The sequence below is a fragment of the Micromys minutus genome, assembly GCF_963924665.1.
Source record: "Micromys minutus genome assembly, chromosome: 32".
Lineage (NCBI taxonomy): Eukaryota > Metazoa > Chordata > Mammalia > Rodentia > Muridae > Micromys > Micromys minutus.
In genome coordinates, this window is record NC_137967.1 from 6,532,940 (window position 1) to 6,552,318 (window position 19,379).

The following is a 19,379-nucleotide window of genomic DNA, read 5'->3' on the forward strand; positions in this document are numbered from 1 at the left end:
GCTATGTCAATTTTCTGAGGAATTGCCAGTCTGATTTCCAGAGTGGTTGTACGAGATTACAACCCCTCCAAGAGTCGAGAAGTGTCTCTTTCTGCACATCCATATCAACATTTTCTGTCGCCTGAGTTTCTGATCTTTTGTTTCTGACTGGTGTGAGGTGGTATCTCATGAGTGTATTGGATTTCATTTTTCTGATGTCATGGGATGTTGAGCATTTCTTCAGGTGACTCTTAGCCATTCGATGTTCCTCACTGGAGAATTATTTTTTAGCTCTGTCCCCGCTTTTGAAAGCAGTACTTAATTCTCTAGAATCTGACTTTCTGAGTTATTTTTATATATTGTAGTAGATATAAAATTAGTAAAGATATTTTCTCAGTCTGTTGGTTGAAGTTTTGTATTTTTGACAGTGTCCTTTGCCTTACAGAAGCCTTGCATTTCATAAGGTCCCAAGCAGTTTTTATTACAACTGATCTGTAATACAGCTTGAGGTCCAGAATAGTGTTGTCGTCATGATGCAAATTTTAAGGTAATTTATGACTCATCTATTTCATCTGCTAAGTAAAATTGCCGATTTGCTCTACATTTTCCAGTTTTGTTGTGTATTGGTTTTTGTAGTAGGATCTGATGATTTCTTGAATTTCTTCACTTTCTGTTGTTATGTATCTTTTTTCATTTGTGATTTTGTTATTTTAGATTCTCTCCATTTGCCCTCTTGTTAGTTTGGCTAAAGGTTTACCAGTCTTGTTGATTTTCTCAAAGAACCAGCTTCCTTTTCCTGTCGACTCTTTGTACAGTTTTTAATTTCTATTTGGTTAATTTCAGCTCTGAATTTGATTATTTCCTCCTATCTACTCCTCTTGGGTGTATTTGCTTCTTTTTGTTCTAGATTTTTCAGGTGTTGTGTTAAGCTTTTATATATGTTCTCTGCAGGTTCTTTTTGGATGCACTCAGAGCTTGAGTTTTCCTTTTAGCACTGCTTTCACTGTATTCCATTAGTATGGGAATGTTGTGCCTTCATTTTCCTTAAATTGTAAAAAAGTCTTTGATTTCTTTCTTTATTTTTGTTCTTTAAAAACCTATACTTAATAGAGTACTGTACAGTTTTCATGTGTATGTGGGCTTTTTGTTGTTATTGACGATGAACTTTAATCACTGGTGATCTGATAGGAAGCATGGGAGTATTTTGTTGTGACTGACTATGTGGTCCATTTTGGAGAAGATGCAGTGAGGTCCTGAGAAAAAGATATATTCATTTATTCGGTATGAAATATTGTTTAGAAGTCTGTTAAATCCATTTGGTTCATAATTTCTGTTAGTTTTATTGTGTCTCTGTTCAGTTTCTACTTCCATGATCTGTCCATTGATGAGAGTGGGGTGTTGACGTCTTCCACTCTTATATTGTGTGGTGTAATATATGGTTTGAACTTTAGTAGGGTTTCTTTTATGAATGTGGGTGCCCTCCTATTTGGAGCATGGATGCTCAGGATTGAGAGTTCATCTTGATAGATTTTTCCTGTAACCAGTAAAAAGTGTCCTTCCTTGTTTTTTTGAAAAAGACATTTGGTTGAAATCTACTTTATTTGGTATTAGGATGGGTACTCCAGCTTGTTTCTTGGGAATATTTGCTTGGAAAGTTTTTGTTACAGGCACTTTTCTCTGAGGTAGTGCCTGTCTTTGTTTCTGAGATGATTATCCTGTTTGATATTCAGTCTGATAATCTATGTCTTTTTATTAGGGAATTGAGTCCATGGAAGTTAAGATATACTAAGGAATAATGATTTCTATTTTCTGTTTTTTTTTTTGTTGTTGTTGTTAGAGGTAGAATTTTGTTTGTATGCCATTCTTCTTTTGTTTTTTTGTTTGGTGTGGAAGAGGCCAAAATTATTTGTATGAAAATTAATCAAAAATTATTCTATAAAAGATATAAAATTATGTGATTTTTGAAATGGGGTGTCTGGTTTTTGAAAAGAGTCTACAGTCTCTGTTTTACTAGTTTTTTTTAATGCTACAAGTGTCCATTTGTCTTCTTCATTAATCTATCAAAGGTCTTGAACCTGGATTCCCAGCAGCTGAAAAGTACAGTCCAGTTGACCTTTGACCATTTGATGATGTTCAATGGCTCCTCCACTTACAGTGTAACAACAACATATATAGGAACACATACAATAAGTAAGAAAATATAAGAAAATATTGATAAAATTCAAGATTGGAATATAATAGACATGGAATTTTAGAGAAGACCATTTATTATATTATATTTTTGTAGGATTCACTTAAACTGCAGTTTAAGTATAAAGTATTTTTTGTATAAATAGCATCATCCATAAATTTACCACAAGGAGAATGTGAAAGTTATTGCAGACTGTATTCCTTACAGGGTCACTTTTAACAATGATATTTCTGTAAAGACTAACTTAGGGAAGTGACACTTTTTATAAATGCTGATGAATTTTAGACCCATTCAGCATCCCACTGTGGGAGGATTATTGACAAATGTGAAGGATTTAGTTCAGCTGCAAACATTCAATTGTTCTTTTGAAAAGTTTAGTTTTTTTGGAAACAGCATAACCAAAGCATCTGGCTCCCTGTCCATTGTTCTGGAATTTTCTGAGTCAAGAACTCAACCAGAACTGCACATTGAGGGCAGATGGAAAAAAATTGAAGGCAAGCAAATATAAGTACTTTTACCAATCCCTTCAAATACTACAATATAATAACATGTTCAAATATGTACAAGCTTATTTTGTTTCATTATTCTTTAACTATTTTATTTTACAGTCCAGTTGTTATTCCCCTAATGGTTCAGTGCCTGACTCTTCCCCATCCCCTACCTCATCCCTTACCCCCTCTACTAACTCCAAGAAGATTTATCTTCCTCTCCAATCCTCAGACCTTCCCAATCCCTTGTGCCTCAAGTCTCTAGAGGGTTAGGTGTGTCTTCTCTCACTGAGGCCAGACCAGGCAGTCCTATGTTGCATGTGTGTCAGGGGCCTCATATCAGCTGGTGCATGCTGCCTGGTCGATGGATCAGTGTCTGGTAAGCCTTGGTTATGCAGGTGGGTTGAGACTGCTGGTCTTTCCATAGGGTCACCTTCTACCAATTGTTTTCTAATTCAACTGTAGGGGTCTCCATTTTCGGTCCATTGTTGGATATAATATATTTGTATTGGATAGCAGAAAAGAATATTTCCTTTGTAAACTATGAGCCAATAGCTTGACTAAAAGCTGATAAACCAGTCAGTATTCTGTCATGTGTGCAGTCCTACTGGAAGCCAGTGTATATGTTCTGATTTCATCTTTGTTGATTCTTTAGTATATTTGATATCTTGTTTGATTTAAGTGAAGATTTGCTTGTGTAGCCAGGTCTGTCCTAGAAAGCACTTTCTACAGAAGCTAATAGATTTAACGACTATATCTCCATTTCTGAAAGTTACAGGGAGGGAAAATCTCCATGAATGCAACATGATGACTAAAATTTTATTAATAACTTTAGATTTTTAGTTCTTGCAAAGGAGACTAAACACTTAAATGAGTGTAAGAATTCATGAACTGTGCACACGAGATAATATCTCCAGACATCATTAGAGGAACCAGTGAGATGGATTCTAAACTAGATACATGCATTGAAACCCAATATTTTGTGGGTATGGACCAACATTACATTGGACATAACTCCTGAAATATTTGTTCAGAAATATGATTTCTCCCTGATCTTTTGTATAGAATTTCTCTCTGGTCTTATTAAAATGATGTAGATCTTGGGTGCAAAGATGCATCCAAGCATTCCTGCACTAGAAGCCAAGATGGAGAAGATCTCCACAGCAACCATGACCTTGCCCTTGGTGCTGTGGTAGACAGGAAGGAAGGTGACCCAGACACTACAGAACACTAGCATGCTGAAGGTCAAGAACTTGGCTTCATTGAATGTGTCAGGCAGATTCTTGGCCAAGAAAGCCACAGTGAAGCTTCCAAAGGCCAGGCAGGCCAAGTATCCCAGGACAAAGTAGAATGCAGTAACTGAGCCCTTGTTGCACACAATGATGATGTGGCCATGCTCAGAGTGTTCATCAGTATCAACAAAGGGAGGAGAAACGGCTATCCAGGTTGTACACAGAATACATTGAAAGAGGGAACATGTGGGAATAATGTAGTTGGGAGTCCCTGATACTAGGAAGTTTCTCAACCTTCTTCCTGGGTCTGTGACTCTGAATGCCAGAATCACAGTTACTGTTTTGGCCAGAACTGTGGAAACAGCCACAGTGAATACAATCCCAAAGGTGATTTGCTGTAAGATACAGGTTACTCTGTTAGGATGGCCAATGAAGAAAAAGGAGCACAGAAAACAGCACATGAGTGACACGAGCAATAGGTAGCTGAGGATTCTGTTATTGGCCTTCACAATAGGAGTGTCATGGTGTTTCACAAAGACCCAAAGTACCAGAGCTGTGAATGCAGAGAGACAGAAGGCTAGTAAGGCAAGAGCCATCCCCAAGGGGTCTTCATAGCTTAGAAAGATCACAGCTTTCTGAAGGCATTTGTTGTGTTGTGTGTTGGCATAGTGGCCTTCTGGACAATTTATACACTGATCCATATCTGATGTAGAAAGGAAAGTTTAGTTAGTGCTGCTTTAGAAATATTATAGGCAAGGTATTTCAAGTGAGCTTGTTAAGAAAGCCTTGCACTGCTGCCTTTGATGATGAGAAAATATTTGAATCACATTGCTCCACAAAATCACTCTCGATTTTTAAGGGGAAATCAAACCAAACAATTATTTATGTATTTAAGTTTTGATTATATTATTTATAATGTTATCAGAATGCAAAGACTTCCTAAATCATCTGCTGGTTCTATGTTGATATCAAGTAGATTATTGAAGTCAGAGAAGATACATTTATAAACAGTATGCAGTTGGTTATATTTTAAATACTAAACACTACACTGTTTCTTGAAATCTTTAATTATTTCACTCTCTATGACACATTAAGACTATGCCATCTACTGGGACAAGACCTGTAATAGTTACTAGAGAATTTAGTATCTCAAACATGCTGACATAGAAAAAAAACTAAATTGAACAGGTAGGCTGCATGTATGTGTGTGTGTCCGTTTGTGTGTGTGTGTATTCATGTAAGTGTAAAAACTGCATTACTGAATTTACAAGTTTCAGTCATGTTATTAGAAGAAGGAGGAAAATGAAAGGTAATATAATATTAATATTTGAAAAGTAGAAAATATTAAAGAAATGAGCCCTCAGAATATCCTCATTTGTGAGTATGTAAACAAAAGTTCTGGTTATCGGTCATCTGATGCCGTAATATTAGCATTGAAGGGGAAAAGGACCTCTGTCGATACTTTGTAGTAAGAAGCCCTTTACCTCGATTCTTCATTTGGAGTGCTGAGCACTTTCATCCTTGCCTCATCTCCATTCCTAGGGGACTCAGTGTCTGTGAATGCACTTAGAGATGAAATCAGTATTTACAAAAAGAATGATAAATAGAACAGAGGAATTCTCCAGCAAGAGTGGTAACCCTGATGGTTTTTATTAAGTAATAGTACCCCATTCCTAAGTTGTCATCCTGATCATTGCCACAATATGAACTCATTGTAGTTGCACTTCATATATATGTCATTTCATCAAATGTTTATGTGCTTTGTTGGTATTCAGAATTTTTAACTAGAGAAGTGCATTTGTGGAAACATATTATTTGATATTTGATAATTTAATAAAGCCTAAGAATTTGGATAAGATATGAATAGAATATTCTGCTCTAAGAGAACCTGAGTTCAGATCCCATCAGCCATGTCAGGTGTCTCCCAAGTGCATGTAAATATACATACAGGGGTATTTTTTGTGTTTATGTGTTCCAAACATGTCTTTCTCATCCCACATATGTAAGCAATTAATGTACTAAAATATATTGTGTAATTTTTTGTCATTCATCAATGTAAATATTAATTTTTATTTATTTTTACATCTAAAACAATTTCAGAATACTTTTAAAAATTATTCTTTTTAGCAAAGTGTATGTTAGAATGCATCACTTCAACTGATGTATCCTGAGTAGGTTGCTTGGTTCAATGCACCTTAGGAATAAGCTCAGAATGTAAACCTTATCTATGAATGATTTAACTGTTGAGCACACGCACAGGCATCATGTCTTTTAAGAATTTTAACTAATTCTGTAAAACGAGGGGCAAAATGATTGGAAGGCTACCCATGAACGTTCTGCATTTTGTAAACCCTAAATAATTTTTTTACTAATAGGCATGAGATGTAACATGCTGATACGATTATCTTAGTGTATTCTATATTATGGATCAACTCTTGTCCTCTACATCCTGGATTCAGATCACATCTGGCTTTGAACATGGTCCTCTGAATAAAACACACTTAGCAGTTTCTCACAAATTTGCCATTACTTTACACTTCTATATTAATCTCACAGAGAACATGGGCTTAGTACCTAGCAGTCTCATGACTTAGTCAAGTTACTCTATATTGGGTTTTGTTTTTAGGAGCTCCTATATTACATGTTGTGCATAATTTTATGTAGGACAGATATATTCATAAAATAGCACTAAAGTAATTCTTTTTAAAATATTGAGACTAAAGTCTAATATATATGTAGTTTTACAATAGGTTTATTATTTGAAAAATCTTGTGGAGAATTGCCTAAAATAACATTTTTATTCTCTAAAGTATTTCTTTGTGAAAATGTCATCTTCCATTAATTTGAAAAGAGTTGGTGTGTGGGTGAAGGAACAAGGTATGTGTGATTGTTTTTGGCAGAATTTTGTTAATGCTCTTTCTCTCCTTCTCTATCTTCCTCTCTCTCTCTCTCTCTCTCTCTCTCTCTCTCTCTCTCTCTCTCTGTCACTCTGTCTCTGTCTCTGTCTCTCTGTCTGTCTCTCTCTCTTCATATGTATATATATATATATACATATATATATATATATATATATAAAACTAGTAAATTATAAAAGTTATATATTTTATATTTTATTTGCTTTTAGTTGACTTCATTATCTCACTGTGGCACAAATGTAATACATATTTGCAGGATTTATCAGAACAGCAAACACTCACTTGTTTCATTAGAAATTTCATTTTCAGCACAAGGGCTGCAAAGAAAACAGCAGGCTGCCATTCCCTCCTTCCAGATTCTTTTGGATCCAGGACTACAATCTGCACTGCACACCGAAGATGGCATCTGAGAATGAAATTAGACACATGTAGATAATGAGTTTTATCTATTTATTTTATGTTTTATATTAGCACATTGTGATTTAAATGAGCTTATTTCATGTACAGTAATTTAGGACAGGTCACCTTGTCCTTTGTTTAATGACCACATGAATATTGGAAATACACTGAAGAAAAGTTGGATAGTTTCTGAACACTTACAGACTCAGGAAAAGGAGCTGATAGTAAGCTGTGTGCAAAATCTACAGAACTTTCAACATGATGGTTTTTTTGGTAATTATTTTCAATTTGGCCCTAAGTACTATGAATAGAAAGAAAAAAATTTGAAATATTTTTCATCCAACACTAGTTCTGTCCTCATATCATTGAAGCATTCTCTTAATTGTTCATTGATATGGGAATGTCCATCTCATTGTGGGCAGTAGAGCCAGTAAGGAGCATTCTATTAACATCTATGCTTGAGCTCTCTGTACCCAGACCCTGTTCCAAGAAAGCTGGTCCTACACTAGTGATGACACACAGGAGTACAAAAGGAACAAGCCCCTGTCAGAATCAGCAATGCCAGTTAACACCAGAGATTAATAGATGGTGAGAGGCAAGTTAAAGAAACTAAGCAACAGAAAACAAAACACACAGCATCTTCTGAACACAGTTTCTCCAGCACAGCAAGTACTGGATACCCCAATACACCAGGAACGCCAGATTCTGATTTAAAATCACAACTCATAATGATGTTACATGGATTTAAGTATGGCATAAATAACTCCCTTAAAGATATATAGAAGTACACAGCTAAAAAGGTCGAAGCCCTTGTAATGAAAACACCAACACGCACACACACAAACACACACACACACACACATACACACACACACACACACACACACACACACACAAATCCCATAGATAAATACAGGAAACACAAATCCCATAGAGAAATACAGAAAAAAAAAAAACAATGAAACAGGTGAAGAAATTGAGGAAAATCATACAGGATCTAAAATTAAAAATAGAAACAATAAAGGAATCACAAAGGGAGACAACCATGGAGTTAGAAAACCTAGGAAACAGATAAAGAGTCATTGACACCAGAATCACCAAAAGAATACAAGAGTTAGAAGAGAGAATCACAGGGACAAATAATACCATAAAAAACTTTGACACAATAGTAAAAGAAAATCCAAAAGGCAAGAAGGTCTTAACCCAATACATTCAGAAAATTCAGGACATACTGAAAAGATCAAACCATAGGATAGTAAGTATAGAAGAGTGAAGATTCCCAACTAAAAGGCCAGTAAATATCTTCAAGAAAATCACAGATGAAGACTTTTCTAACCTAAAGAAAGGGATGCCCATAAACATACCCAAAGCCTACAGAACTCCAAATAGGATGGGACCCTAAAATATATTCCTTTCTTCATGTTATAGTCAAAACACTAAATGCACAAAACAAAGAAAGAATATTAAAAGCATTAAGGGAAACAAGTCAAGTAACACATGAAGGCAGACCTATCAGAATCACACTAGACTCTTCAGCAGAGACTATGAAAGTTAGAAGATCCTGGGAAGATGTCATACAGATCCTAAAAGAACATAAATGCCAGCCCAGGTAACTATATACAGCAAAACTCTATATTAACATTGTTGGAGAAACCAAGATATTTTATGACAAAAGAAAATTTACACAATGTCTTCCAAAAATCCAGCCCTACAACGCACATTAGTTGGGAAACTTCAACAGAAAGAGAGAAACTACACCCTAGAAAAAGCAAGAAAGTAATTTTTTTCAACTAGCCTAAAGAAGACAGCCTCACAAACATAATTCTACCTCTAACAATAAAAATAAAAGGAAAGGACAATCGTTGGTTTCTAATATCTCTCAACAGCAATGAACTCAATTCCCTAATAAAAAGACAGAGACTAGCAGACTAGATAGGTAAAAAGAACCCAGCATTTTCCTGCATACAGGAAAACTACCTCAGTGACAAAGACAGACACTCACTCAGAGTAAAAGGGTAAAAAACACTTTTCCAAACAAACGGTACCAAGAAACATGCTGGAGTAACCATTCTAATATGAAATACAATTGTCTTTGAAACAAATATTATCAAAAAAAGGAAGCACACTTCATCCTCATCAAAGCAAAATACAGCAATATGAATTCTCAATTCTGAAAATCTGTACTCCCAATGCAGGGTACCTACATACATGTAAAAAATGTTACTAAATCTCAAAATACGCATTTCACATCACACAATAATGTGGCAAACTTCAACACCCCACTCTTGTCAATGGACAGATCATGGAGACAGAAACTAAACAGAGACATAGTCAAACTAACAAGTTATGAACCAAATGGAATTAACATACACATGTACCTCTGATCCTAAAACAACAACAACAAAAAAAACCTTTCTTCTCACCACCTCATGGTGCCATGTCCAAAACTGAACATATAATCAGTCACAAAGCAGGCCTCAACAGATACAAGAAGATTGAAATTATTCTCAATGAAGTTGTTGATTTTATAAGTTGAATTTTAATACATCTTTTCTCTCGAAATTTAGTTTTAAATAAAAATAATCAATTATTTCAAGACATATTTTGAGAAAATTGATGAACATACATTGCATAAAAATATTTAAAATCATAAATAAAAGATAAAACAACTTTCAATCTGATAAAAAAGGAGCCATTTCTGGACATTTTTGGAAACTAATTTAATTCTGTATTGTGTGGTGTATTACACTTAATGGATTTGCAAATGTTGAATCTTGCTTGCATTACTGGAATAAATTATTTCTTTGCTCAGAAAATGATATTTATTTTGTGTTTTCTGATAGGTTTCAGTCAGGAATGATTCTTACACAATTTTCAGAGGTATTATTCTCTAATTTCCCTTTTTCCTCTTAAGATACATTATATTATTCCACTGATTTTTCTTTGTCATAAAGAAAATTTCTCCTCATGTATAAGTCTCTCTATCCTCTGCATGAAATCAAGGAATGTCATAAAAACAAACCATCCCTGTTGTTTTAATTTCAGTTAGAGAATGTTATCAAAAATATTTAATTATAACTGTAAATTATTTGTTTCTTTTGTCTGATTTCTGTTATTGCTGTTTTTGATGTGTTTAATAGTCATTTGTCTGTAGTTCTTTTGCTGTTTGTGTGTTTCTTTGACTTGTTGTTCACCTTACTGAAAAGTGTGAAGGAGTTCTTCACATTTATCTAAGTGATTTTCTGTGGATAGGAGTTTCCGTAATTGTGTTCATTAATGAATTTGGTAAGTATCCTTCTATCATATGAGATGAGATCTTTGTATATAATAACAGTAGTTAGCAATCAGGACTCTTAGTATTTCATAACTGTAATATTAACCTCACACTTATCAAATCACCATCTGTTCCAGAGGTTTATTATAATGGAGGAGATTACTGTGTAATAATGAAGAGAATATTGTTCAGTTTAAATTAAAGAATATCAAATGGTGGTAAAAAACCAGTTTTGTAATTGTTAAATTTCAGAAAATGGTTTTGATATAACAAAGATGTATTTTGTGCATGTATAAGATCTTCACAGCCACCAGAAACAATGACTTGACCAAATTCTTAAGAAAATGGCTGCATCTAGAGAATATCATTCTGAGTGAGATAACCCAGTCACAAAAGAACAGACATAATATGCAGTCACTGATAATGGGATGCTAACCCCAGAGGCTCGCACTGCCCCAGAAACAACTCACAGACGGTATGAAGTCTAAGAAATAAAGAAAACAAAACAAAACAAGACAAAAAAAAATCTCTATACAACAAGAAAACTTTGGCTATTTCCATGTTACATTTTGTTTTACATGTACTTTATGCTCATTGTAACTATTAAGTTTTCAATGCATACTATCAAATCTTTAAAAAAAATCAAGTACTGACTAAAAATATATTCATACAGTTTTATGTAAAAATTATTTTAAAATCTGAAAAAAGTACTGACAAAAACGTATTGTATAATTTTATGCAAACAATGCTTAAAATCTGTACATTTATCTTTGTTTTGTAAAATAAAGTTGTTTAAAAAAGATCTTCAAAGTATTAGTAAAAGTATGTCAAAAATGAAAAAGAGAAACCAAATACAGGAGCGTAGGAATTGGTTCCTGAGGTGACAATACATTTCATTTCAATGTTTACTGTTGTGTATTAGGAATCAATAAGTTAGTACACACTCACCCTTCTACTTCCTGTGGCAAACTCAGTTGTTCCTGCAGATAAATGAAAGAGTCGACCATGTGGGAAATATGGGCTGAACCGTCCTATCTTCACCTTAAACTCAACGTGTTGTGAGAAATTCCAAATGTGAAAAATGTCATAGTCTTCCTGCAGCATTACTCTATGTTTCATAATCACTCTGTCCCCTAGAGGATTAGTAAAGTTGACCTTTCCCAGAAAGGAATTTATCTGAAAGATAAGCATCATTCTATATTGTACATATGTTCCCTCGAGGCACACAATGGGTTATGACTACATAGTAAAGGCAACGTCATTTAAAGAATGAAAAAGAAATCACAACATATGCAAATAAAATGAAATGGTAATATTCCAAGAATTTCAGTTCTCTCAGAAAATACTGCCAAACAAAAACAAACATAAATGCAGAACCAAAACAGATATGCAGATATGTGAGCACACGCATGTATGCGCTCGCACACAGACACATACACACACATTAACACAGAAAGGAGTTCACATCTTATACAACTCACACATATAATACAGGTATACAACTATTTACAAAAAATATGCATAAATGTTGACACATATGTAAACAATCTGGCACAAAGAAATACATATATACACTCAAATAAAAACATAGATTCTATATCACACAAATTACATACACTGGCATACATACAAACACACATATACACACATGCATATGCAAACATATTGAGAGTGAGACATGGGGAGAGGTGTAAATATATAAGCACCAGTCCAGAATGATATTGAGACACAGAGAAGTTTATACACACACTTAATGACAAAAACAAGAGAAGGTCGAGGAAAGCATAAAAAAATATATAGGCAGACACATACACTTAAGTACATACAAATACATAGAAACACATAATAACCCAAAATATATAAGTTGATACACAAAGAAACATTCTCTGATAAATAGAGAAAAAAGAAACACACATATAAATACACATATATAGAAACAAAGTCATGTATATAAAAATTGTTGCCTATTCCAGAGTCATGTAGAGAGATAACCATGTATGTACAAAACAACACAAATATAAACACAGATACATGAAAAGTGTAAAACATATACATGTACACATTGAGAAAGATAAATTTACACTGAAAATACATATATACCAAACTGAATACCAACACTATTTCTTGTTTACTTACATTGAGAAAACCAAGTAAGTTCCCCAGAGCCTCCACTGGGGCAGAATCACTGGAGAAACCTAAAGAAAACCATTCCTTAAAATGATTTTCACATAATTGACAAATAAAAATAAAAACTTATCTTTTTGAAGGATGGAAGGACTGTGTATCCAATATTGATATGGGTATACTGGTGGATATTCGGGACTCTATATGAAATGACAAAACTTCAATGATACCCTGTACCTTCTTTTTCCATTCACATTTATACCAGTCACTAGATTTCATTTTTCTTTAGGAAAAATGTTCACAAACCTATCTATTTTGGAAAATATTTCAAATTTCATTAAGTATGGGCATCTGAGAAGCTCTAAATGATTATGCAATTGAAAACACCAACCCAGTCACAAAAGAACAGACATAATATTCGGTCAATGATAATTGGATACTAACCCCAGAAATCTCTGAACACCCCAGAAACAAATTACAGACTATGCGAAGTTCAAAAAAACAAAGGCCAAAAAAGAAAAAATCATTTTTTTGCTTAATCTTTACACACCAAGAACACTTTGATTATTTCCAGGTTATACCTTGTTTTACATGTACTTTATGCTCATTGTAACTAGTAAGATTTTAAGGCATACTATCAAACCTTTAAAAAAATTCCAGTACGGAAAAAATATATTCACATACTTTTATGCAAAAATGCTTTTAAAATCTGGACATTTATCTTTGTTTTGTAAAATAAAGTTGTTCAATTAAAATGAAAAGAAAACACCAAGAATCACCCAATAGAAGAAACTATACCTTCAAGCAGGGAGAACTGGCTCCTTTCCCATTGTCTGTTGCCTGATTATCAACCAGTTGCAGATTCATCTCATGGAGTGCATGGGCCACGGCATACACAGCATTGTATATGTTATGACTACCATCACTAAAGACCATGTTAAACTTCTGTTCCTTTAGCCATTCTAGTGAGACATTGGATGTAGACTCCTCTAGTATTTTACAGTCAGATGCTGAGGATTCATTGGTAAAGTACTTCCAATCTGGCATTACTAGATATAAATCTTTGTTTTTGGGATGGTACAATGTCTGTACAAAATTTTTAAAGCTAGAAATCTCACCATGGTGGTGGAGAAAAGTAAGAGTCCCATAGAATGTGCCATGAGTTAAGTCTCTCTTACTGGTAGGGAAATTAAATTGTTTTGTGGTGACCCATATTCTCTGTATGACTGGAGATTCCCACATTCTGAAGCTCAATTCAATAATACTCTCTGCTTCCCCATGAATGATAATAACATTAGTAGATGACATCACAATTTGTTTGTGGTACATTTCAGTTCTGTAATAATATGATTGCTGAAGGAATGACATCATGGTCACAAAGGCAAAGCAAATTCCCCTGTCTTTACTCTCTGTTTTCATCTCTGAGAGAAACTGATGGCCTTGATCATCATAGACAATGACAAGGCCGACCCAGTTCCAATTGAAGTAAAGTAAGAAGGAAACCATTGCCAATGCTAGAGATGTGTGCCTTGGGGCCATCTGATAGAGATAGGGAAATTGTTCATTATCACTGAAGATGGAATGGAAAGGTCCATAGGTCAGCTGAAGGAGCTACAACACAGAGAGCAGCATGAGGTGCGGTGCACATAAAAACCTGTGATCATATTTACCTGAAAACAGTGATTACCTGTGACTTGTCCTCTCATCTATGATTTAAATGAGCAAATGTGGAAGCCTGCCACATACACTTCTAATGGGAACAGCAAGCATGGCTGTTTAATAAAGGTAATGGAATGTATTTGCATGTTATAATAACTGCTATTCTGTCTTTTAGCTTCTGTCTTGAATCTGTGTTTTTGATGTTTGGAGGGATTTTAATATATGTACAACTTCTGAATATTTGACTAATTTTTTTTAAAAGTCATTTATTATGACTTAATTCAGAAATACTTCTAATATTTAAGAGGAAACTTATGAATACTACTGCTTTATCTTTTAAAAAAATTCTTATCTACTATACTAAAGATTGAAACACATAAAAATGCCAGAAATCTCTTTTTAGTATAAGGCTCCTGAATAATGTGAGAATATCTGCCTTTGTACTTTCTCAGGAAAGAGACAAAACAAAGTAATTAAAATTGTAAATAAGATTTGCCAGAGTAAAAGTGTTAGCAGTAGATCAGATTAAAAAATTCCTACTAAATACCCAGGCAATTATGGGGCAAAATATGTAGGACTCATAAACTGTATCTCTTGAGGAACATACACAGAAACAAAGTTAGATTGGATGGCGTTCTTTCCTCCATATGAAGTGTCTTATAATGATGGAAAAATAACCGTGTAAAAATATGAAAGAACAAGCTATCAGAACCACCAAACCCTTCTCTCTTAGAAAGTTCACTTAGGAAAGTGCACTCTTGCATGTTATGATGAGAAAACAAAAAAAACCAAGATAAAACATACCAATAATTTCCATAAACATATGAGATAATCATTATATTATTACAGAAAATGATTTATAATAAATATAACAATATGTTGCTGAAATTTTTCCAGCATGTCTACAGAGAGTTGGCACTCAGACCATTAATGGTTAGTCACACATTCACTGGTTGTAAAATGTCTAACTCTACAAAATGCACTGGAGGTTTTAATTTTTCCAGTGCCACTGAAATGTCATGAACTACCAAGCTAAGTATAGTCTGCCATGCCTTTGCAAAAAATATTCTACATACTTAAAAGTTGGTTTATTGAGCAAATATTTGTGAATATAATTTTGTTCCATCATAGTTTATCACTATACTTTTAACAGCTCCATGAGTGTAAGTGATCCATGATTGTAAGTGATAACTCTGTGATTTTTGGTCTACCAATGGTAATCTAAATATATAACCAAGATAATGCATATCTTGGACAGAAGTAATATGTTCTATGATTTGGAACAACATGAATCAATCTCTGCTTATTGAGATTTGTATAAATAATACTCTAAATACCAGTCTGTCAAGGGTGCAAGGTTCTCTCTACCACTAAGCCAGACTCAATTCTTCATGACCTCCTCTATCCCTCCTTTCTGGACTCTGTCAACTTCTGGAGGTGGCCCCTAGCAAAAAGCCTATCATGTCTCTGATTAGTAATTACCATGGAACAGCGTAGATTGACATAAGCATGAATTCACTCTCATTCATTGACTTTCTTACTTGATATCAAAACCCCAAAGAACCATGACTTTAAGAATTACTACCCTATGATGACTCACACCAGGTGATAAGATGATGTCAAGTTCTAACCACCAATTTAACGATGCCAACCAAAAAGGTCCTGTAAGCAGAAATGAACACGTAGTTTCTTCACCACATATATAATTAGGCATATGTACATTTTGTTCATAAATTCCATATGGTGGAGGTATTAAATAATTTCCATCACAATGGCCCAAATTGTGTTTAATAGTCAAAGATACATTGGGTAAAAGGTCAGGATTCCTGTTGATTTCATCCACTGTAAAGGCTAATGCCAAAGCATATTTGTGGTGTTTAGATGTTTCTCTGTAAAAGATAACAGTGTTTATTGTGAACAGATGTTTAGGAATGATCACTTGAACTCAATAGGTGCACTATTCTGTACTGGAAGTTTCTACATCTGACCTCTATTAATGGAAACAATGGCTTTGTTGTGAGAAGGGATTAACCTGAGAACCTGGAAACTAGCAAACAGTTTAAAAGTTCATGACAGTGTTTCTTCAATAAAAAAGATATAATTGTGACCTCATCCAAAGACAGGATTTCCATCTCTGTTTTTGAGTCCTTTATCAGAATGTGAACAGAAAACCACAAGTCAATAATTCTGATCATGTCTTCATTTTAACATTATTTAGCAACATAAAAAAAGAAGTGGTATGAGCACCACTGAGTTTATGATATTTTTGTGAGATTAACTGAATTGGTTAAGGAAGCAAAAATGTGATTTATGAGTGAATAATAGCCTTTCTGCAGTAAGTTTTGTTTTCTGTACTTACAAAGACTTATATTAAGTGGCCAATATTGTTAACATGTCCCCTCATATCTATCTTCATCTTGTTATTTTTTTCAATCTTTTGCTGAAAAAAATTTCTAATGAATTATCTTTAAATACATTCAAATATCATAAGTGCATTTACTAAAGGTAACATGTTTATGCATATGTTTTTATGTATTTGAGCACAGTTTATTTAGGACATAAGAAAGCAAAACTTCCATGTCTTTTAACAGAATCTTTACAATAGACTATCCATGTTTCAAATGAAGAATATACACCTGTGCGAGGCACTTTGTGCAGCTTTGTCCACAGATTAAGGTCTTACTCCATTACTAGAGCACCATTCACATATTTTATTTACACAGGAATGTAACTATTCACTGTGGGTACTACTGGGTACCACTTATTTACAATTTTTTGGGATAAAACACTGGAAATATTACATGATCAATTTTAACACATCATTACATCTAGAGTGCAACAAAAACTGTTATGAGGAGGGCTTTATGTGAAGGATCAATGTATATAGTCCTGTGTACCTCACCTTCTAGGCTTTAATTTAGGTGCCACTTGGAAGAAAATCAAACCCTTCCCTGGATTAATAAAAAGGAGAAAATTGAATTAAGTCTGCATGAGAATGGAGCTTGCTTCCTGGTGTTCAGACTTAGCAACAGAGGAATCAAAGATTTCCCTAATGTGCATCTTCAGATCACTCAAGAAATATTCAATTTCATTTACAAGGAATAATAAAAATGCACTTACAAGACATTAAGGGTCTGGTTAAAATAATCTTTTTCCATAGGCTTCTGTACTGCTCCAAAAATGAAGGAACAAGTTTGCTCCAAGTCTTGATCCTTGACCTCATTCAAATTTATTCTCCAAAAGCACCTGGGTTCAATAAGATTTGCCATGAGAAGTGGAATGTTGAGGAGGAAGTAGACTATCATCAAAATGAACATATTTTCCTGTCTGAAATCTCTGCACTATGGATCGTGGAGTGCCATGCATATCAGCACCACGAGATTCTACCAGCTTTTATTTCTCTGGACAAAGGAGATGTTTGTTGCATACTCATGATTCATTTGTTTTTCAGATTGCTCCTGAGCCCTGGAGGAATCATAAAGACTTTCTTCCCTGAGGCTCTGCAACTGGTACCCACAGCCCATGTAATAAACAAGGGTAGGTAAATACTTAGGAGGATAAAATCTTCTCAGTCTACATGACATCACTCATAATTTTGAATGCCTGGAAGGAAGCCCTTTTTTTTCAAATTTGGTCTTTGGAAAGTTTCAACCAGGTGATTATGTGAACACAATTAGAAATGATGTCAGTGGGTTGTGTCAGATGATTCACAGTGAGACATTCAGTAACAGTGAACAATCGGGGAAACTCGAAATACACAGGACATTGTATTACAAAGAGGCAGGCTCATCTTTATAGTCATGCAAAGCCATAGACTATGTAGTGGTTAATCAAGGCCTTTGCTTGCATTGTCTTGAGAATCAATAACCAGACCAAGTCTGAAATATATTTTATCCTGCTTTGTCCAAAGTTATACAATACAGTTCTTCACAGATCCATAGTTAAATTGCATAAAGATGGAGTTTTAAAGGTTCAACAAGATCCAGAGAGAATGCCACACTGTGTGCATTCTTTTCTTTTTCATCCTATTGTTTGTATCATTTATTTACATTTCCAGTATCATACTGTTCCCACTTTCTTTTCCACAAATACTCCATCCCCTTTTCCTTTACCTCTATGAGAGTGTTCCCCATCCTGCCCACCTATTCCTGCCTTAGCATCATAGCATTCCTCCACCCTGCATCAGTGAGCCTTCACAGGACCAAGGGGTTTTCTTTCAGTAGATATGTTAATGAGGCTACATATCCAGCTGGAGCATGGATACCCCCATTTATACTTGTTGGTTGGTGCTTTAGTCCCTGGGACTCTGTGTCAACACTAATAAAAAAGTAATTCTAATATTTGGACTCCATATTATGACTTTCTGCCATGATCCTCAGTTTTTTTTAATTAATTCTTTGTGCTGACCCATCCATTGTTCATTATCTTTGTTTTTGATCATTTTACATTAGAGAAGTGATGGGTCTTCTGTTCTTTTTTTTTATTAGGGAAGGTTTTATTGAAATAAATGCAATCTAATTCCTCCCGATTGTAGTAAATTGGCAAGAAATAAAAAAATCCCAGGATGATTAATGGCTAAGAAGATGACACAAAAATAGGAGACTTATGGGAGGTATAAAGCAAGTAGATGAATGGCAACTGACTTATCCAGAAGGAACATAAATTTAGGTTAGAGAGGAAATCACTAGCACTCTGTTGTTGACAACGGGAGCTCAAAAGCAGCACCACTCAAGGGACAGACGTTGCTTGAAGTCTAGCTTCAAGTAGGACTTACTTTCTTTTCTGCATTATTTTATTGAATATTCTCTGTATTTACATTTTACATGTTATACTCTCTCCCCCAATTCTACCTCCCCCCTTTTCATCATATTACCTCCATTAAGGCCTTCCCTCTCCCAAATACTCTCTTCCTTCCCAGCACCTTGGCATTCCTCTACACTGGAATAGGAGCCTTCTCTGGACCAAATTTCTCTCCTCTCATAGATGCCATGAATGCTATCCTATGCTGCATATGCACCTGGGTCTATGGGTTTCTGCATTTAACCTCACGGGTTATTGTTTTAGTCCGTGTGAGGTGTGGTGGTTTTGGGTAGTTAGTAAGTTTGTTCTTCCCATGGG

The 19,379-nt window shown here is 34.6% G+C and overlaps 1 protein-coding gene across 2 annotated transcripts; it reads right to left on the reverse strand.

Annotated features, from left to right (window-relative positions):
- Nucleotides 1-3,688: 3,688 nt before the first annotated feature.
- On the reverse strand, nucleotides 3,689-17,578 carry LOC308413587 (vomeronasal type-2 receptor 116-like; the record flags this gene model as incomplete). Of its 2 annotated transcripts, none has more annotated exons than XM_080908640.1 (6): nucleotides 3,689-4,593; nucleotides 7,088-7,211; nucleotides 11,427-11,654; nucleotides 13,401-14,213; nucleotides 15,910-16,150; nucleotides 17,382-17,578. In XM_080908640.1, the coding sequence occupies 6 exons, from the start codon at nucleotides 17,576-17,578 to the stop codon at nucleotides 3,689-3,691; spliced, it is 2,508 nt and encodes an 835-aa protein (XP_080764766.1). The 2 variants fall into 2 exon arrangements, with proteins under 2 accessions (XP_080764766.1, XP_080764765.1); XM_080908639.1 differs by having other exon boundaries at nucleotides 15,862-16,150.
- Between the last annotated feature and the right edge of the window lie 1,801 nt (nucleotides 17,579-19,379).